At 43.2% G+C, this 22,418-nt stretch overlaps 1 protein-coding gene across 7 annotated transcripts in view; it reads right to left on the bottom strand.

Annotated features, from left to right (window-relative positions):
• Nucleotides 1-22,418, bottom strand: part of hipk2 (homeodomain interacting protein kinase 2) — a 270,569-nt gene that overhangs the window by 180,324 nt on the left and 67,827 nt on the right. For all 7 annotated transcript variants that reach the window (XM_043708958.1, XM_043708962.1, XM_043708957.1 and 4 more), the window contains one exon: nucleotides 18,594-19,680. In XM_043708958.1, the coding sequence (XP_043564893.1) occupies nucleotides 18,594-19,680 (1,087 nt within the window). The remainder of the gene's footprint in view (nucleotides 1-18,593; nucleotides 19,681-22,418) is intronic.

Here is a 22,418-nt window from a genome sequence, read left to right as displayed (position 1 = left end):
AGATTGGAGGGCTGCGCGTTGTGAGGGTGAGAGGTTGGAGTGGGGGAGGGGAGTAGACAGGTTGAGGTGGTTAATGTCCCAGCGGCAGTTGGAAATGAAGAGGTCGAGGGCAGGTAAATACAGGTCCAGTCTCAGCAATGGCAAACACAAAACTATCATTGATAGTTGTAAAGACCCATCTGGTTCACTAATATCACTTAGGGGTGGAATTCTGCCATCCTTACCTGGGTCTGGCCTACACGTGACTCCAGAGCCACAGTAATGCCTCCTGAAACTGCAAAGTAAGCCAGTTCAAAAGCAAAAAGGATGGGTAACAAATGTTAGATTTCTCAACGCCCATGTCCCACAAACAAATTAACTTAAAAATATTGTGGATGCAATTTACTGCAGATACAGTAACAGTGAATTGATGCACTTTGAAGAAACAAAATGGGGCGTTAAAAAATGGTGGTACAGTTTTGAAAGGATGCAAGAGAGACCTGTGGTACGTATTCACAAATCTTGAAAGTGGCACGACAGGTTTAGAAGGTGATTAGGAAAGGTCATGGGATATTTAGCATTTTAAATAGGGGCAGTGAATACAAAAAACAAGGAATTCATGTAAACATTTACAAAATGGTTGGTTAGGCCTCAGCTTGAGTGCTGAATGAAAAGATTTAACAAGGATAATACCAAGCGTATGGTATAAAGTTGGGGCTTCAGCCTAATTTGGAAGCTCTTTTAATGAGCAGACACAGTCACACTGAGCTGTATGGCCTCTGTCTGTGCCATATGTCTCCACTATTCTGTGATCAATGTCAGTAAAATCTGCCATTCACATCATTCCCGCTCACATCATTCCCGCCTTACATCTGCACAAACATCACCCGCATTAGCTTGCCCACCACAGATCCAATGTTTATTTATCTGCAGATTTCAGAAAAAAAACACAAAAGAAAATTTAGAGTAAACATCAAACAATGAAAAAAAGGCCTAAATGAAGTTTTTTAAAAAATACATATAATCTATATGTGCTGTGCATGATCTACTGTGTTGTTTCCAGGACTAGAAGGTGCACACTGCATTTCTGTCATCCGCCATTTTGCTCACTAGTGCTTGCATGAGTGATTATTGCTGTAATGATCATCACATTCTCCACCAGCTTTTTAAAAAGGTTAATGTTATAAGTGTGACATACGTCCAATTTTATGAAACAATTTTTCCAACAGAGCTTCTTTGTATGTCCTAAAAACATTGTTTTAATTGAGTTTGAACTTCCATCTAGTCTGAAAGTTTCACATTTTTGGAGGGTTGAAACCTATGGCCATTGATTCCCATTATTAAATATGTTGGTCTTTTGTGAATTTGCCAAGTTTCAAAATGCATGTTTCTGGGACTTTACAGTATTGGAATTGTTTAACTAATGCTTAAGAAGAGGACCAGAACAAGGAGATATGAGAAGAGCAACACCAGTCTTCACATTATAGCCACAATGTTGTCAGGGTACATAGCCTTGGAGGTCCATGCAGTCAGCTGTATATTTACGTCACAGAGTGGAATCAGATGCTGTGCTTGGAAGAACGACACGTTACATGGGATTATGACGACTGTTCATGGGGATATTAAGAACCGGGAATCAGAGCAGGAGAGAAAATCAAACAAGGAAATGTGTAGTGAATTTGCAGAAGAGTTTAGCACTTGTTGACAATGTAAAGCCAGCATTATTTTGACTCTGTGGTATCAAACCCTGTGCTGTATCTGTCCTGGGAGTCAATATTTGATATGGATTATTTGGAGGTTGAGGGCTGCACAGTGCCTCACTGTCTTCCTCACAGCATCAGGGACATGGGTTTGATTCCAGCCTTGGGCAACTGTGTATGGAGTTTTCACATTCTCCCATGTCTGCATGGGTTTCCTCTGAGTACTCCTGTTTCCTCCTATAGTTGAAAGATGTGCAGGTTAGGTGGATTGGCCACGCTAAATGCCCATAGTGTCCAGGAATGTGCAGGCTGAGTGGATTAGCCATGGGAGATGCAGGGTAATGGGGTGGGTCTGAGTGGTATGCTCTTCGGAAGGTCAATGCGGACTCGATGGGCTGAATGGCCTGCTTCCAGACTGCAGGGATTTGATGATTCTATGAGTGGATCAAAATGTCTGAATGCTGGTTACTGTGGTGATGGTGGATCCTTGGAAGAGCTCAAGTGGGAGAGTCTTAATTTTGGTTTGCAATAAATCAGATTTCGGTCTATGTCATGGTTGGTAATCCAGATGTTCATAGAGCCGCTTCCTTCAGTTGGTTGAGTGGTTGCCCACTACTTTTCTAGACTGTGGATGCCACCTTATTGCCAAAATACCTCAAAATAATGAAGTAGTGAAATAACATTTCTCTGAAATATTAGAGGTTTAGAGCTGGCAGATTGATTCCGACTTGTTGTTGAATGGGGCACAAGTGGACAGAAACAGAGGATGAATAAAAGGGAAAGTTGGGAGAAATGCTTATGAACAGTCATAGGAACTGAAAATTATAGCACATGTAGCAGGGAAGATCAGAAGCAGCAATTGCTGCACTTATATAGCACCTTTTATGTATTAAAACAACTCAAAGTGTTTTACAGAAGTAAGAATACACATATGTGACAAAATATCCGGTGAATGAAGCAGATTTTGAGGAGTGCCTTCAATGAAGGAAGGGATCCCAGAACCAAGAGCTGAGGTCACTGAAGGCAAAACAGTAAACAATGGAGCAATTGTTTGAGGGAGAATCTGATGTGTAGGAAACCGTAGAACATAAAAGGATACATGAATATGTCCATCTCGCACCAGATTGAAGCTCTATGACATCACAGCAGACAGTCTGGAGAATGCTACCCCAGAGAACTGAGCTCTGTCGCAAAGCTGACCTCCGGTATCTGACTGGTCTGTACCCAAACCATGACGACGAGATTTTCTGCGCTGGCCATTAATCCAATTATAAATTTGCACAGAATAGGGGAAAGCAAAATTAATAAAGAACTGGAGATTAAAGCAAATGTGTCCTTTCCTGCATAGTAACAGGTGAACAGACACTAGCTAAGCCCAGGTTGATAAATAAGTTTAAAATAACAGATACCTATTTGTTTAGAGACAGGATTAAATGCTATTTAACTGAGGCTGTGATGACACAGGAACAAAGCTTGTTATCCTGCTCGGGTCTGTGGAACCAGCATCTGTTGAAAAGTGGCAAGCCTGAGTAAATAGACCAATAAATACCTTGGTTCCTTTCCCTGGCCTCAGTCTATCCTTCACCCAATCAAACATCTTTCTATTTAGCAGATTCAGGTCAATAAGCTCACTCAGTAGGTGAGAAAATTGTGTATTTCTTTCACATCTTTCCATGATCTAAGATTGCTCTGCAATATTTCACTTCCATCAAAGTAAGTTTAGTGCAGTCACCTTTGTCGTTTTGGATGTAATTATCTCACCCCATACTCCCCACCCTAGAATAATGATGAGGTTACATCTGTCCTTACTTTCCAAGATCATCCTCTACCATTTCCACTACCTCCAGCAGGATACCACCACCAAACACATCTCCCCCTTCCATCTCTTGTTGGAATTCCTTGAGGACCATTCCTTCCATGATACCTTGGTCCACTTCTCCATTACTCTGACACACTCTCATACCGTCTCATGGCACTTTCCAATGTAACCACAACAGGTGTAACATTTGCCCATTCATTTCCTTCCTCCTCACTGCCAAAAGGCCCCCAAACACACCTTCCAGGTGAAACAGCATTTCACTTGGTCTTCTTTCAATCTGGGAGGTAAAAACAATGACTGCAGATGCTGGAAACCAGATTAGTGGTGCTGGAAGAGCACAGTAGTTCAGGCAGCATCCAAGGAGCTTCGAAATCGACGTTTTGGGCAAAAGCTCTTCATCAGGAATAAATTTCAATCTAGTCTAATCCATTCTCCACTCATGATGTGATCTTTGCATTGGTGAGACCAATCACAGACTGGGTGATTGCTTTGTGGGACACCTCCACTCTGTCTGGAAGAGTGACCCCAACTTTCCAGTTACTCACTATTTCAATAAATCATCTTGTTCCCATGTTAACATTTCCGCTGCGGTGGTCCAAAGCAGGACAACACAAACTTGACAAACACCACTTCATTTCTGCTTAGCCATTTTGGCGAGCCTTCAAGGCTCCATGTTGACTTCAACACTTATTTAAATTCATTTCTCATGAATGCTTTTTTAACGTCATTCAAGGGATGAAGGCATCACTAGCTAGGCCCACATTTGTTGCCCAGAGGGCAGTTAAGTGTCAACCACATTGCTGTGGATCAAATGGAGGCCAGACCAGGTAAGGATGCAAGTTTACTTAGCTAAAGGTCATTGATGGACCAGATGGGTTTTTCTGACAATGGTTTCATGGTCATCATTAGACTTTTATTTGCAGATTTTTATTGAATGCAAATTCCATCAGCCATAACAGAATTTGAACCAGAGTCCCTAGAAAATTAGCCGGGTCTCAGAATTAACAGTCCAGCAACAATGCCATTGCCTCTCTTGTCATCCATTTTAATTACAGATCCTCCTCCACATCCCCACCCCCAAAACATCTTTGCAAGACTTTTGGCTCAGCAGAGTCGAACTTTCTTATATTCATGCCCAGCAATAGCACCTATTCTACCACTATAGCTCTCCCCTTCTATCATTAATGTTCCCCTTGTCTTGCTCTGGGTACCTTCACTATATGTCTCAATTGTGTCTCCTCCCCCTCTGTCTGTCAACATTGTAAAAACCAATTTTTTCCAAGCTCCTTTCTGTTCTGAAGGGTCACTGTACATTAAACATTAACTCAGCTCCTCTCTCCTCAGAAGCTGCCAGACCTGCTGAGCCTCTCCAGCACTTTGTGTTTGGTCAAGTAACATTAACACTGTACTATCATCACTCTAATGTTGTTGTAAAGTAGGAAATACAACAGCCAATTTGAGCACAATGAGATCCCACAATTGACAATGTGGTATTGACCAGATGATTTGCTTTCAGTGATCTTGGGTGAGTAATAAATAGTGATCATAGGGGAAAACTTCCCAGACTATAAATTGGTTAGCCTCTGAAAACAAGCATGTGGTACACAATACCATTCAGTTTATTGGAATAAAAACAGCAAGCTAACTTAGAACTACCTACTCATTAGACTGAAATCTGTGAGCGGCTAATGGGTCCTTTGCTGCAGTGGTGTTACCGAGTGTTAATCATATGTTTATCATCACCTACATTGTCATCTCTTTCCTTTTAGATACCCAGGCTCAGGAATTTGCCTAGCTAGTGGAGATTGTTAAGGTGAAAAGACACTGTTATGTGATTTCACAAGCACCAGCTCACTGACTGATGGGGTTGTAATTTACAGCATAGATTAGAAGCATGAATCTGCACATAGTCAGACACTGGATACAAATATGCTGCAACCAGAGCTATTGGAAAGATTAATGCAGATCTCAGCATGCCAGAGGACAAGGCCACACATGTGAACCGCTGCAGGGTTTAAGAGGAAGACTTGGGTGGGCCAGCCTAAGCAGAAGGGCTGTACAGCCAATGCTGAATTGGCAGACCTGCCAACATGCATGAACTCAACGTCTGGAAACATGGAGGAGCCCTTCAACAACTTGGCACAGGGTGTTGTGCACAGCATGGATCTCATCCTCTTCAACATGGAATGGGTGGGACCTCTACCAATATACTTGAATGGCAGTCATAGATACAGCTTCTGATGGTGCAGCTCTCAGGTTCCAACACAGCACCAATAGCAGTCACGCACTACTTGGTGGAAGGTCATCCTGTAATCATCATTACTCCAGATGCCAGTTTGCAAAACGGTTTCCAGTACATTTCAATACTCCGTCATTTTATTCTCCAACAGGTCTGTTTACTAAAGACCCTCACTGGGTGCAGCTTTTTGCCAAGAACTGTTTTCACCTCTTCCTCCTCCTCCCTCTTTTATCAAGCTATCCTACTCAAACACAAGAACTGTGGCAAACAGATCCAACGACGAAAACCTTTTGAGAGGGGAAACGCCCTACTTAGTATTGTATCAGTGTCCGTCTACACCTTGTGCTCAGGTTGTTGGAGTGAGTCTAGAGCCCACAAACCCTTGACATTGTGAACCATGGACCAAGGTTGACACCTCGCTGTTATTAAATTCTGTTTCATGTCTGAAGTATCTATCACAACACACATACCACATCCCCTCTCACCACCCCTGTTACCCCTCCTCTCCCACCGACCCACCCTAGCCCCTGCCATATTACCAAATCCCCCCAATCTCACCTCACCCTGCAACACTGTTTTACTTTATCTATTTTTTGGTCAGGGCATTGAGTTTAGGAATTGGGAGGTCATGCTGCAGCTGTCAGGACATTGGTTAGGCCACTTTTGGAATACTGTGTTCAATTTTGGTCTCCCCACTATAGGAAAGATGTTGTTAAACTTGAAAGAGTTCAGAAAAGATTTACAATGATGTTGCCAAAGTCAGAGGGTTTGAGGTACAGGGAGAGGCTGGAATACACTGGGGCTATTTTCCCTGGTGTGTCAGAGGTTGAGGGGTAACCTTATAGCACTTTATAAAATCATGAGGGACATGGATAGTGTGAATAGCCCAGGTATTTTTCTCAAGTTTGAGGAGTCTAAAACTAGAGGGTATGGGTTTAAGGTGAGAGGGGAAAGATTTAAAAGCGAGCTAAAGGGGCAACATTTTCACACAGAGGATGGTGTGCATATTGAATGAGCTGCCAGAGGAGGCGGTGGAGGCCGGTACAATTACAACATTTAAAAGGTATCTGGATGGGTGCATGAACAGGAAGGGTTTAGTGGAATATGAGCCAAATGCTGGCAAAGGGACTAGATTAGTTTAGGAAATCTGGTCAGCATGGACGAGTTGGACTGAAGGCTCTGTTTCCATGCTGTACATCTCTAGGACTTTACAACTCTAATTCCTAAAAAAAACTTTGCTTGTTGCTTTGTTTTCAGATCAAGTCAGGGCTGTTTATCAACATTAACCAATGCTGATGAACCAGCTTTGTATTTCCAGAATGTTTCTGTCGCTCCCTGCAGTTGAATTTTCTTTTTTAAAAATCTCTGTTGTTAGCTCGTTTGGTTGAGGCTGGCATATTTTCAAAAGGTAAAAACAAGGACTGCAGATGCTGGAAACTAGAGTCTAGATTAGAATGGTTTCCAAAGGTGATTTTCAAAGATGCTAAGCTTTCCATGTCAAATGGAGGCCCCATCTTGTCTATTTGGGTTGAGGTTGAAGGTCCTATGGCATAACCTGTACACAAACCAGTTCTCCTAGTGTCTTGTCCAAGAACCACCTCTCAGCCGGCACCACCCATATTCATGGGATCCTGTGGCTGGCACTTCACAATTCACCTAATGAATTTCCAGAGGCACGACCAGGCATGTCTTCATTTCATCATCTTCAAAGATCAAGAGTCTTTTCCTCACAGGAGGATGAATGGTTTGGGTGGAGCCGAGGCTGTGAATCTAATAATCTTTCCAAAATAGACTCTCAGGACTTGTTCAATTACATTGTGCACGGGTCAGTACACAGTCAATATTCTCTCTAAACTGTATATTAAAAAAAAACCATTGGGAACGACATAGGAGGGTGACCAAAGAGAGGTGGATTTTGAAGACACGCTTTGAAGGAGGAAAGCTAGAAAAAGTTGGAGATGCTGGGATGGAAATACAGGGCTTTGGGTTTTGTTAGCAGCCCAGAAATGGAGTGAACCGGGGTACAAGAGTGGGCCACATCTGAAAATAACCTGGCAATAATCAGAGCAGCAATAGAATAGGATCTGGGGCACCATGGTGGCTCAGTGGTTAGTACTGTTGCCTCACAGCACCAGGGACCCAGGTTTGATTCTAGCCTCAGGCGACTGTCTGTGTGGAGTTTGCACATTCTCCCTGTGTCTGCGTGGGTTTCCTCCAGATGCTCCGGTTTCCTCCCACAGTCCAAAGATGTGCAAGTCAGGTGGATTGGTCATTCTAAATTGCCCATAGTGTTAGGTGCATTAGTCATATGGAAATGGGTCTGGGTGGGTTACTCTTTGGACAGTTGGTGTGGACTTGTTGGGCTGAAGGGCCTGTTTCCACACTGTAGGGATTCTAATATAAAAAAAACAGGCATTGATCGGTAGTGATCTGGAATTCCTGATATGTTCACCAAAGGGATGGGTGACAAGTGTCATCCTCCTGAGAATGTCTCTCCTCTGGCAATGCTCCCTGACTAACTAATCCTTTCCTAGTGCCCACTTAGTGATTACTCTTTTATTCTCTCCCTCTTTCCTTACTTCTCTCTCATCTTTCTTGCTCTGTCTCCCTCTCTCAGAATGTTCTGGGTTCATGTTCCATGACAGACTCTGTTACACTGCAGTCCAAGGTTAACATTCCAACTCTGCACTGACAGAACGGTGCACTGTCAGACATACTGTCTTTCAAATGAGGTTTTCAAACAAGTTTGAAGAGAGCGGGGAAGTTTACCCCCTTCAACCACAATCAATAAAATAGATTACTGATCATTACTGCATTGATTTGTTTGGGAACTGTCTTTCTCCCCTTTCGATAAGTCAGCAAGCCTGCAGTCATTAAGAGCAGTTACAAAACGGTAGAGCACATCACAGAACATAGAACATAGGACAGTACAGCACAGCAACAGGCCCTTCAGCCCACCACGACAAAAGGGAGGACTGCAGATGCTGGAAATCAGAGTCTAGATTAGAGTGGTGCTGGAAAAGCACAGCAGGTCAGGCAGCACCTGAGGAGCAGAAAAATCCTGCTGCCTGAGCTGCTGTGCTTTTCCAGCACCTCTCTAATCTAGGCCTTCAGCCCACCATGTCTGTGCTAACCATGGTAACAGAGGCTCCCAGCATGTGACAGAGACAAATGGCAACTATAAGTGATGAAGGGCTTTTGCCCGAAACGTCGATTTTCCTGCTCCTCGGATGCTGCCTGGCCTGCTGTGCTTTTCCAGCACCACTCTAATCTAATCTCTGGTTTCTAGCGTCTGCAGTCCTCACTTTTGCCTGGCAACTATGTAGTACCTACACTGCTGTCAACATCTGCAATCAACAATAAATGGACCTCCTTTTTTTTCACAAACACAAACAATAACAAAGACAGAGATCAGATTTTTCCATTGCCCTCACAATCAACCTATTTGGAATGAAAGACAGGCTTCAAAAACAACAACAACTTCTATTTATGCAATGGTTTTTAATGACGGAAAAAGAAATCAACAGGCACTCAGAGAAGTTCGAGTTAATTAAGGAGAGCCAGCACGGATTTGTAAAGGGAGATCACACTTGACTAATCTAATTACTATTTTTGATTACAGTAACAGACAAGTTTGATGAAGGAATGAACTGGACGTTGTCTACGTGGATTTTGTGAAGGCAGTTTGAACAAATTCTTCAGACAGCACATTCCAAATCAGTAACCTCCCCCGCTTTGAAGGTCAAGGACAGCAGATAAATGGGAATACCATCACCTACAAGTTCCTCTCTAGCACCCTGACTTGGAAATATACTGCCATTCCTTCAATGTCACTGGGTCAAAATCCTGCAACTCTCTTCCCAACAACACTGTAGCTGTGCCTACACCAACTACATGCTCATGACATTTCTCAAAGTCAATTGGGAATAGCCAATAAAAAGGCAAAATTCATGGCTCTTTGCTTAAATATAATTTGGAGCTGTCGGTGTTGTACTGGGGTGTACAAAGTTAAAAATCACACAACACCGGGTATAATTGGAAGCACACTAGCTTTCAGAGCGCCACAACTTCATCAGGTCAACCACCTGATGAAGGAACGGCGCTCCGAAAGCCAGTGTGCTTCCAATTAAACCTGTTGGACTATAACCTAGTGTTGTGTGATTTTTAACTTTGCTTAAATATGCACAGTATTCAAAGCAAAAATGAATTAATGGCATAAGTACAGGTTAATTGGTGAGATCTCATAGTCATTATGGAGATTACAAGGAGATCAAAGCTCAGAACTAAATATTCAGTGATACGTGACTTTCTGAAAGGACAGGAAGGAAGGGGTTATGGGTAGTACTGTTGATATGGGATGGATTAAGTATGACAGCAAGAAGTTATCTTGGATCAGCAGACATAGAATCCATATGGATGGAGGTGAGAAATAAAAGGGAAAAACAAGACACTGGTAGTTGTAGTTAATAGATCCCCTAACAGCAGCTGCTGGTGGAACAGGAACATACTCAGGATAGCTTCTTAGAACAATATGTGGTGGATCTAACCAGGATCATGCTATTTTGGATGTGGCAATGAGGTAGATTTAATAAATGATCTCTGTAAGAGATTCCCAAAAGAACAGTTGCCATACCAAGTTAGAATTTAACATTTAGATTAGATTAGATTCCCTACGGTGTGGAAACAGGCCATTTTGGCCCGACAAGTCCACACGGCCCTCCGAAGAGCAACCCACCCACACCCAATCCCCCACCCTGTATTTACCCCTAACTAATGCACCTAGCACTATGGGCAATTTAGCACGGCCAATTCACCTAACCTGCACATCTTTGGACTGTGGGAGGAAACCGGAGCACCCGGAGGAAACCCACACAAACACAGGGAGAATGTGCAAAATCCACACTGAGGCAGGAATTGAACCTGGGTCCCTGGCGCTATGAGGCAGCAGTGCTAACCACCAAGCCACCATGCTGCCCCAAATCAAGCAGAGGTCACTGGTTTAACAAGAATTTAGTTTGAGAGGAATAAAGATGGGTCTGAATCAACTATGCTGAACGTAAATAAGGGAATTACAAAGGATTGAGGGCAGGAATAACTGGAATGGATTAGGAAAGGAGCTAAGCAGCAAAGATGGTTGAGGGACAATGGCCAAAGGAATAAAGATATTTCAGAAAATTGGCTTACAGCAAAGTTACATCCTCGTGAGGAAGAAGGATTCTAGGAAGGGGATAAGTCAACAGTGGTGCACCAGGGAAGGCAAAGTTCGCATCAAACTGAAAGAAAATGGTATACAATGTAGTAAAGATTAGTGATAAGCCAGAGGATTGGGAATGTTTTAAAAACTGACAAAAGACAACCAAAAACCAAGTGGTTGAAAATAAACATTACAAATTACTTGCAAGTGATATCAAAACCAGAGCTTCTTTAAATAAAAAGGAAGAGTATGGTCAAAGTGAATGTAGGCCATTTAGCAAAGCAAAGTTGAAGCAATAACAACAGGGAATCAGGGGCTGAATAAACAGTATGTATCAATCTTCACAGCAGACAACACTAACAGGCTTCCAAAGTTTTACCAAATATTCAAAGGGCAAAAGGAAGAGAGGAAATGAACAATTTTTCATCATTTATTTAAATGATTTGGATGTGAACATAGGAGGTATAGTCAGTAAGTTTGCAGATGACACCAAAATTGGAGGTGTAGTGGACAGCCAAGAAGGTTACCTCAGAGTACAATGGGATCTTGATCAGATGGGCCAATGGGCCGAGGAGTGGCAGATGGAGTTTAATTTAGATAAATGTGAGGTGCTCATTTTGGAAAGGCAAATCAAATCAGAACAGGACTTATACATTTAATGGTAAGGTCCGAGGGAGTGCTGCTGAGCAAAGAGACCTTGAAGGGCAGGTTCATTGATCCTTGAAAGTGGAATCCCAGGTAGACAGCCTTTAGTGGTCAGTGCATTAAGCATAGGCATTGGGACGTCATGTTGTAGCTGTACAGGACATTGGTTTGGCCACTATTGGAATACTGTGTGCAATTCTGGTCTCCCTGCTAATAAGGAGGAAGTTGTGAAACTTGAAAGGGTTCAGAAAATATTTACAATGATTTTGCCAGGGTTGAAGAGTTTGAGCTACAGGGAGAGGCTGAATAAGCTGGGGTTGTTTTTCCTGGAGCATCGGAGGCTGAGGGGTGACCTTAAAGAAGTTTATAAAATGACAAGGGGCATGAATAGGGAGAACTGACAAGGTCTTTTCCCTGGGCTGGGGGTGTCCAAAACTAGAGAACATCGGTTTAAGGTGAGAGGGGAAAGATTTAAAACGGACCTGAGGGTTAACATTTTCAAGCAGGGGGTGGTGTATGGATGGAATGAGCTGCCAGAGGAAGTGGTATAGGCTGGTACAATTACAACATTTAAAAGGCATCTGGATGGGTGTATGAATAGGAAGGGTTTAGAGGGATGTGGGCCAAATGCTGGCAAATGGGACTACATTAATTTAGGATATCTAGTCAGCAAGGGCGAGTTGGACCAAAGGGTATGTTTTCATGCTGTACTACTCTATGAGTCTATCACTGGAGAAAACTTGCTAGGGAAACTAATGGGGCTAAAGATGAGTAAGTGCCCTGGATCTGATGGGATGCAATATTAAAGGAAGTAACTACAGAGATAGCTGATGGACTGGCAGTAACTTTGCAAAAAGCCTTAGATTCTGGAAAAGTCCCAACGGAACACCTTTATTTGAAAGAGGAAAGAAGACAAAAAAAATTAACTATAGGTCAATTGGCTCAACATCTGTTATTTGGAAAATCTTAGAGTCTGTCATAAAGGATGGTCGAGCTGGGTGCAGCTCCAACAATACTCAAGAAGCTTGACACAAATCAGTACGTTTAAATGTCACTACATCCACAAACATCCACTCTCTCCACCATTGACGCTCAATAGCAGCAGTGTGTACTATCTATAAGATGCACTGCAGAAATTCACTAAAGATCCTGAGACAGCACCTTCCAAATCCATGACCACCTCCATCCAGAAGGACAAGGGCAGCAGATACATGGGAACACCACCCACTTCAACAATGCCTCCAAGGCACTCACGAAGACTTAGAATTATTTCACTGTTCCATATGACCGTAAGAGAGGGGAGCAGAATTGGACCATTCGACCCATTGTGTCTGCTCTATTCTATCATGGTTGGTATATTTTCCAACTCCAATCTTCTGCCTTCTCCCTGTAACCCTTGATCCCCTTACTAATCAAGAACCTACCTATTTCTGTCTTAAAGACACTCAATGGCTTGGCCTCCACAGTCTTCTGCAAAAATGAATTCTACAGATTAACCACCCTCTGACTGAAGAAATTCCACTTCATTTCAGTTCTAAAGGGTCATCCCTTCACTTCGAGGCTCTGCCCTCAGGTCGTAGTGTCTCTGACTAGTGGAACCATTTTCTCCATGTCCACTCTATCCAAACCTCTCAGTATTCTGAAAGCTACAATCAGACCCCCCTTCATCCTTCAAAATTCCAAGTACAAACCCAAAGTCCTCAACCACTCCTCATACGTCAAGCCCTTCATCTCGAGGATCGTTCTTGTAGATCTCCTCTGGACCACTTTCCAATGCCAGCACATCATTCCTTAGACGCAGGGCTCAAATTTGCTCACAATATTCCAAATGGGGTCTGACCAGATCCTTAAACAATCTCAGCAGTAAACCCCTGCTCTTGTAATCTCAACCTCTTGAAGTGAAAGCCAACATAGCATTTGTTTTCCTGACTGTTAACTAAACCTGCATGTTAATCTTAAGAGGATCTTGAACTCGGACTCCCAACTCCATTTGTGCGTCACATTTCTGAAGTCTTTCCCTATATAAAAATTAGCCTATCCCCTCTACTCTTCCTACCCAAGTGCATAGCTTCACGCTCTCCCATATTATTCCATCTGACATTCCTTTGCCCACTCTCCTAGCCTCTATTTGCAGTCTCCCTGCTCCCTCAACACGACCTGTCCCTACACCTATCTTTGTGTCATCTGCAAACATAGCATCAATGCTCTCAGTTCCTTCAGTGTCACTGGATCAAAATCCTGGAACTCCTGCCCTCCTCAGTGGCATTGCAGGTGTACTTGTTGCACATGGACGGCAGCAGTTTAAGAAGGCAGCTCAACACCACCTTCTCAAGGGCAACTAGGGCTGGCCAATAGCTGCATGCCCAGCCAGCAATCCCCACATCCCATGAGTGAATAAAAACAAAATGGCTGAGCATTTAGAAATAAAGAAAATGTGCAAGCATGTGTCAGCACGGCTTATTTAGGTGAAATCATGCTGGGCCAATTCACCAAAATTCTTTGAGAGAAGGTAATACATAGAACAGATAGAGGGGAAGCAGTAGCTGTAATATATCTGGATTTTCAGAAGGTACCGCCCATTAAACTACTTTATAAGATACAAGCCCATTGCTGGAGGTGGTATATTAGCGGGTAAAGAGGATTGGCTAACTCATAGAAGGCAGAGAGTTGGGACAAGGGGGAACGTGGAATGTCACGTTTATTACAGATGAGGGTGAATTTCTTCTCTGAGAGGGTAGTGAATTTGTGGAATTGAGAGCCGTGGAGGTTGGGTCTCAATATATTCAAGGCTAAGATGGATAGATTGTTAATCTGTAAGGAACTTGAGGGTTATAAGGAAAGGGCAGGAAAATAGAGTTGCAGCTGATCAGATCAGCCATAACCTCACTGAATGACAGACTTGATGGGCTGAACGGTCTATTTCTGCTCCTATGAGACAAGGTCTTAAGTTAATACGTGAAAAACCAGTTTTCAAAACTGAGGTTATGGACACAAAAGGTCAGTTACTGCTTGAATAAAAGAGTGGGCTAAGGTGTAAGTGGCAGATGATTGTTTTTCAGACTGGAAGATATACAGTGGGTCCAAGAGTCAGTGCTGGGATCATTATGTTTTCAATACATAAAAACAGCTTGGACATTTGATACAGAGTAAAATTTCAAAGCTTGCTGATAAAACCTAACTTGTAGGAATGGCAGACAGAATGATACAAATCCACCGTACCAGGGCACCAATAGGCAAATAAAATAGCATTTATTAGAAAGACATGTGGGGTGACTCATTTGACAGATGGGATAGGGAAAGAATATGGGGCAAGAGAATATTGGGGGGGGAGAGAATACAGGAGGGGGGAGAGAATACTAGGGGGAGGTAGAATACAGGAGGGGAGAGAATGAGATTGAGAGGCAGAGTTAGTGGAGAAAAGAGGGTGAGGGGAGAGAGGAGGAAAAGGAGTGAGGAATTTGAGAGGAGAGAGAGTGGGGTAAAGGATAGGAGGGAGGTGTGGGAATCTCGAGGAGAAAGCAAGGAAAGAGAGATGGAAAAAATATTCACACAAGCACAGCTCATGAGCAGATCCTGTGATAGTGGGTGCTATAAATCCTTGTCGTAATATAAGTCTCTCTGGAATGAGTTTATGTTTTCAAAAGCTGGGGCAGCTGTCGTACTACAATCAATAGGTTTTCCAGACTGCTCCGTTCAACCAACCATCCCTGCCTTGGCCCCGCATACTCTGACCCCTCTTCCCTTGCAATGCTGTGCTCTGTAACTAAATTGTTCACTACCTCCACATTCCCAGCCCTGTCCAGACTCTAATATGTTGTTCAGACTTCTCCATATTCCGCACATCTGCTAGAGTACCCACATTCTTATTCTAGACAGTCTACAACTGCGACTCCCCACCACACACCCTTGAAGGGTTTCCCTAAATCTTTCCATAGGCTTGCAAAGAATGTGCAGCAAGAAACAGACCTTTCTGCCCAATCAGTCCATACTTGCTCCCTCCTTACCTATCATCATAAAACTCTATTGCTTGCTCCCTCATATACTTGTCTAGCTTACTTGAACATCCCAGAAAAAAGAGACACATCTTACTTTTTGTGTTGCACTCCTCTGAACAAAAGCAAGAATCCCAAATTCACTAAATAAATCACCGTAATTTACACTACTGCAGAGAACAGTGTTGCAAAGCAGGAACCCATTGTGAAAACCAAAAGGATTATGTTCCAATCTTTTGAATTAGAATCCCTACGGTGTGGAAACAGGCCCTTCGGCCCAACAAGTCTACGCCAACCCTCTGAAGAGTAACCCATCCAAACTCATTCCCCCACATTTACCCATGACTCATGCACCTAACCTATACTTCCCTCAACACTATGGGAAATTTAGCACGGCCTAACCAGCACATCTTTGGATTGTGGAAGGGAACCAGAGCACCCAGAGGAAATCCGCGCAGACACGGGGAGAATGTACTCCACACAGACAGTCACCCGAGGCTGAATTCGAATCCAGGTCCCTGGCGCTGTGAGGCAGCAGTGCTAACTCTTTCTCCATTGTAATGCTTTGTCCCACCAGAGTTTAAATTCTAATTCATCAGTATCCCTTTCTCCTGTTATGGAAATTATAATGGCTGTTTAAAATTTGTTATTCTTGCACTTGTCCTACTCAATGCAAGATCAAAATAATGCAGCAACTTGTCTCTCTATCCAGTTAGATTGACGATCATTACTAAAAGTGACTCATTCAACATTCATTAAACAAATGGTCCAGGATCTACAGTAACCAACACTCAAGTCTTCATCATCATTCATTGCTTATTACACCAGAAGCAGGTCTCGTAGTGCAGTGGCAGGACCAGAAGGATTGGGTTCAAATAGCACCTGTCCCTGAGTTGTGTCATACCATGTCCAAGCAGATTGATTAAAAATAATTCTAATGTCAGAAGTCCTGAATCCTTCCACATCACTGCTTAAACTCCCATATATATTTAAAGGATTTCATTGCTTGAATGATTTATTGCCATTTGTATTCAACAAATAAATACTGTAAAAAGTGTAATACGTCGCAACACTCTGGCACCATTTTGACTTACTGAAGATATTAAGATTAAGACTGAAATTAAGATATTGGACTTAAACCATAAGAAAGATAACCACTGAAGTTTAAATAAAATTACCTCTCACTAATGTTCAGTCATATTTACTGGCCCTACCTTCAAAATAAGTTTAACATGTCTCCCAGAGGTTACATTGTCTATTTCTAGCAAACTACCTTTTATAATAGTGAACTAATCTGATTGGACATATTTAACATGGAAATGATTAAACCATACTTGGGGAATTCTACAAAGTACCAAGTCAGCGGAAGGAGGAAAACATTGTGATCTACGAAAAGATAGGAAAGGAATGTGAGAAGGGAAACAGTATTGCTAACAGACAGCTTTAATTTTGCAAATATAAACTGGGAAAACCCATGTGATTTAGTTGTAAATTACTGCTTTGTAACCAAGAGTATCTTCCTCCTGTGAGGAAGAACATAACTAGAGGTCATCAATATCAGATGGGCATCAAGATAGCCAAAAGGAAATTCAGTACAGACTTTAACTAAAGAGGGGTAGGAATGTGGAATCTATCACCATAGGGAGTGGTTGGAGTGATTAAATTTAAAGGGCAGCTTGACAAACATGTGAGGAAGAAGGGAACAGATGGATACAATCACAGATACAGATCAGAAATATGAATTCTGACTTAAGACTGACTGGCTTGAATGGTCTTCTTCTGTGTCATCTAACTGATGTAAGGTTATGTTCTGTTGAAAGGATGATATGAAGTCAGACGTGGCAAGGTTTGTGTGGAGCATAAAAATTAGCTCAGACCAATAGGACTGAATAGCCAGTTTCTATGCGGTAAATTCTACTTATGGCTAATCATTTGGTAATAAAGACCTTGAGAAAATGTGACTTTTTTCAGGCAAACTCAAATTCTGTGTAAACCTGCCAGAGATCCTGAACAAAAATAAACAATTGTCCTGCTGCTATTTCTGTTTCGTATGCACAACACTCTCCCCAGATTGCAGTGAGGTCTCAGTGCACTCTTTACAAAACCAGATAAAAAAAATTGATCATTAATTCAGCAGCATGTTGTTGAAGAAACAAAAAGGGCAGATTGTACATTTTTGCTTTTCTACATCCTATTGAGTATTCTATTCCTTAACAATGTATGTTTGGTCACAGTAATGGTGCTTTGAATGCTGATGCATGTTATTTAAGAGACCCACCACGCAGAATGTAATCCCAGGTGATTGCAGGCATTACGTTGTAGTATTTTACCATCAGTAGCACTGAATATATTCCACACTTTAAAATGCGCCTAAGTCTCTTGGGAGGCCAAATACATCTACAAAGTGAACCTGGCCACCTAGCCGGGTGCATCGGGGAATTTGAAGTCCTCAGAGTGCTGGGCTCAAATCATTATTTGCACTAGAAGCTGTTTCATAAACAGTACTTGAAATAAATCAATTTGATACTTCATGAGTTTGTATTTTGTTGCAACAGCACAGCAGTACATCTACGTCTCAAACCTACAACCAGGATCCAAAGTTCACAGAAAATGAAAGCCTTTTTGTTTTGAGAGGGAGCATGCGGCAGGACCATGAGGGGCCCTGCTCCTCACGTTTTCTGATCCCCCTCGGGAAACAGAAAAGTTGGCCAACTGAGTTTCACTCGTCAGGGGAGTAGATGGGGTTTAGAGGAAGCGACAAGTGAAGAAAACCTGATGTGAGAACTGTTGGAAACTGACTCTGGCTTTTCATGGCCACAGGGTCTTTGACAGAGTGATGGAGGCGACAGCCATTTTGAGGCCTGTCAGCTACAGTGTTCAGCCAGACATATAAAGAGGCAACAAAATTACTTCCTCACAAAACAAAACCATCCGATTGTTTTCCTTGATGTCTGTTTAACACAATAAACACACCCCGACATAAATCACAGGAAAAGCCTGAGGGATGAAGGGAGCTGGCACCTACCTGTAATACCTGGACTGTAAGTAAGTGGAACACACAGCTTTCGAGACGTGACTCGCTGAGCCGAAATCTATCACCTTTACTCGGTACGGCTGCCTGACCGGGTCCACCAACATGATGTTCTCTGGCTTCAGGTCAGCGTGAATCAGGCCGAGGTTCTTCAGCTTCATCAAGGCTGTGGCCACCTGCTGCAGGATGGGCCTGATGTACTTGAGGGGCAGCGGACTGAACTTGTTCTGCTTCAGGAAGTCGTACAGGTTCTGTTCCAGCATTTCAAAGACAAGGCAAGTGTGGTTCTTGTGCTGAAAGCACTCATAGGCCCGGACAAAATTGTAGTCATCCGCACTCTCTGTGCTCAGTCGAGCAAGGATGCTCACCTCGATTTGGCCCTGCCTTGCATAGGAAGGGTGGTTCTTCAGAATCTTGATGGCTACAATCTCATTGGTCCCCCTTTTCCAGCACTTCACTACTTGGCCAAACGTCCCCCGGCCGAGAAACTCCAACACTTCGTACGTGTTGGTCATTGAGCACAGCACCTCGTGCTGCAGGAGCTGGTAGTCACCCTCGCTGTTTGACCCACTGTTCTTGGAAGTGGCGGTGGAAGTGGCTGCCGTGGCAACAGTGGCGCCGCTGGTGGCGTTCTGAAGCATTGGCGGATGCTCCTCGATGATCTGCACGCTGCCGGTGTCCTCGAGTTCCTCACTCTTCCGCTTCAGGCCGCATCTCTGGTAGGTATCGAGGAGGGTCACAGTGCTGCGGCGGGTCAGGTTCTGCGGGCCTCCCAAGGCCTGAGCAGACACGGCCACCACCCCCGATGTGCTGTTTGCTGTTGTGAAGACAATGTGGCCGGCACTGGCTGGGAAAATCACCGTCTGCTCGTAGGACAGATTCGGATTGGTAACTTGAAGAGAAGCGCTGATTGTTGACTGTGCGAGGTTCGGACTCTTGCTCTGGTTGTAGACTTTACTGTGTGAACCATACCCGGTCATATCCCAGTTAGAACCCGGCTCCACTTTCAGTTTCTTCACACTGCAGAAGGCACTTGACTGGATTGTGTGAGGGGAAAAGACTTGCACTTGTGAGGCCATACCTGCAAAGACAACAAAACAAAGGCTGAATTCTATAACACCTGCCCAAGTGCAAATAGGAGAACCTGCATTCCTATAGCACTTTTCCTAACTTCAGGATGTCCCAAAACAATTTACAGCCATTGATGTTCTTCTGAAATATAGTCGTCATAATATAGGAAGTACAGTGCCAATTTGTGCATAGCAAGTTCCCAGAAACAGTGAAGAGACAATGACTAGATACTCCATTTTAGTAACATTGGTTGAGAAATAAATTGCATGGCAAAAGTTCCCAAAGTGTGTGACCTTTGACATCCCCCTCAGATGGGTTTAATATTTAATCGACTGAATATTGCTGAAAATTAAAAGATGGCCACCAGGGCATTTCTGGAGTTGGGACTTGAAAACCCCTGTCTCTTGGTAGTGCACAGCTCTGGGAAATCCCTAAAGCCTGCTGAAGTTATACTTCTGCAATTCCAGAAAGCTTCTTTGACAAGACAGCCTAAGGTCCCACTCTCTCCTAGCTTGATTGACAAGAGCAGCTAGCAGATGCAAATACCAAACCCTCCAGACATACCATCCTGACTGGGAAATGTATCACCATTCTTTCAGTGTCGCTGGGTCCACATCCTGTAAGCTCCCTCCCTCACAGTGCTGTAGGTACCCTACATCTTAAGCACTGCAGTGGTTTAAGAAGGCAGTGCCTCACCACCTTCTCCTGGGCAATTAAAGATGTACAATATATATCTCCCTCGTTATTGATGCTCATATTTCGTGAATGAGTAGCTCTCCTTGACAGTTGGAATTAGAGCTCAAATGTGATCCATGCTCTAACCACTCAGAGTAAAGAACTTTCTCTTCAATTCCCAACTGGATTTGCTGGATGTTCGATCATGGATGGCACCACAGCTAAACTCAATCCTGTGTCCGCTCAATGACCAAGTATTATCCAACACAGGCCTAAAGGTTATCAATCAGAAGAAAAAACAGTGCTGCTGGATTCATTCCTCTTCCAGTTCGACTGATGGAAACATTAGCCTTCAAATAAAAGAAAGTTTCTTTATCTACTGGAGGACCAACAAGCAAATGTTTTTGACACAGAGTGTTGAAACAACTCATCCGGGTTAGTGAAAGTGACAGGAGTCAGACTGTAAGAACAGGGAAAGACCCTAGAGTGGAGTAAAAGGTGGAATGCCTGAGGGGAATGGATACCTGGACTGGCAGCAGGTGAAAGGAGGTGGAAGACTGTGAAATATTATACAATAGGGGCAGAGAGAGAGAGAGAGAGAGAGAGAGAGAGAGAGAGAGAGAGAGAGAGAGAGAGAGAGAGAGCGATGACAGACAAACAGAGGGAGGGGAGGTACTAAGCAGGTTTAGCAACCTTAAAAGTGGCTAAACCTACAGGTCCCGATGAAATGTATCCGAGGTTGTTGCGTGAGGCAAGGAGGGAGGTATCAGAGAGCCTGTCTGTAATTTTCAAATAATTTCTTGCCACACGAGGTACCAAAGAAGTGGGGGATTGCTAATGCTGTCACATTATTAAAAAAAAAGAGGAAGAGATTGACCAGGAAATTACAGGCTACTCAGGCTAACCTGTACGGTGAAGTTATTGAAAAGAATTCTGAAGGACAGAATATATCTGCACTTGGAGAAACATGGATTAATCAGGAATAGTCAGCATGGATCTGTTAAGGGAAGGCCCTATTTGACAAATTTGATCAAATTGTTTGAAACAACGAGAACTGTGATGTGGTTTACACATTTGACGTGGTTTATATGGACCTCAGCGAGACTTTTGATTAGGTCAAAAAAGTAGGAGCCCACAAGATCCAAGATAAAGTGGCACATTGAATTCCAAATTTGGCCAAGAAACAGGAAGCAGAGGGTGATGCTAGAGGGATATTTCTGAAATTGAAAGTCTGTTTCCAATGTGATCCCACAGGGCTCATAGCTGAATATGGTTTACATTGATGATCTGAACTTCAATGTAGGGGTATAATCAAGAAATCTGTAGACAATGAATATTGGTAGGGTGGTAGATGATGAGGAGGATAGCCATTAAACTGAAAGAGGATTCAAAGCATTGGCAGCTGGGCAGATTCAGGGCAAATGGAATTCAATTCAGAATAGTGTGAGGTTGCATTTTGGTGGCTCACAAGGCAAAGACATACACAACGGATGACAGGATCCTGGAAACTACTGAAAATCAAAGGGCCCTTGATATGAATATCACAGAACCTTGAAGAGTGGAGATCAGGCAGATAAGAGGGTTAAGAAGATAGATGAGATAATTGCCTTTCTTAGCTGAGGCAATGAATACAAGAGGTTATGATGGAACTGCAGAAAATGCTTGTTAGGCCACAACGAGAACACAGCATGCAGTTCTGTTCACTACATTATAGGAAGTTAAAAATCACAATACCAGGCTACACTTCTCCAGCTTCCACCCAAAACATATTAAAACAGCCATTCCCTATGGACAAGCCCTACGCATACACCGGATCTGTTCAGATGAGGAGGAACGTGACGGACACCTGGAAGTACTGAAGGATGCCCTCACAAGAACGGGGTACAATGTTCAACTCATCGACCGCCAGTTCCGACGTGCCACAGCAAGGAACCGTAATGACCTCCTCAGGAGACAGACACATGCTGCAACCGACAGGGTACCCTCCGTTGTTCAGTACTTCCCACGGGCTGAAAAATTACGCCATGTTCTTCGTGACCTGCAACACATTATCAATGAGGATGAGCACCTCAC

The sequence above is a fragment of the Chiloscyllium plagiosum genome, chromosome 19 (assembly GCF_004010195.1).
Source record: "Chiloscyllium plagiosum isolate BGI_BamShark_2017 chromosome 19, ASM401019v2, whole genome shotgun sequence".
Taxonomy (NCBI): Eukaryota; Metazoa; Chordata; class Chondrichthyes; order Orectolobiformes; family Hemiscylliidae; genus Chiloscyllium; species Chiloscyllium plagiosum.
The sequence above is the reverse complement of the archived record's forward strand: the minus strand, read 5'-3'. Positions and strand labels throughout refer to the sequence as shown.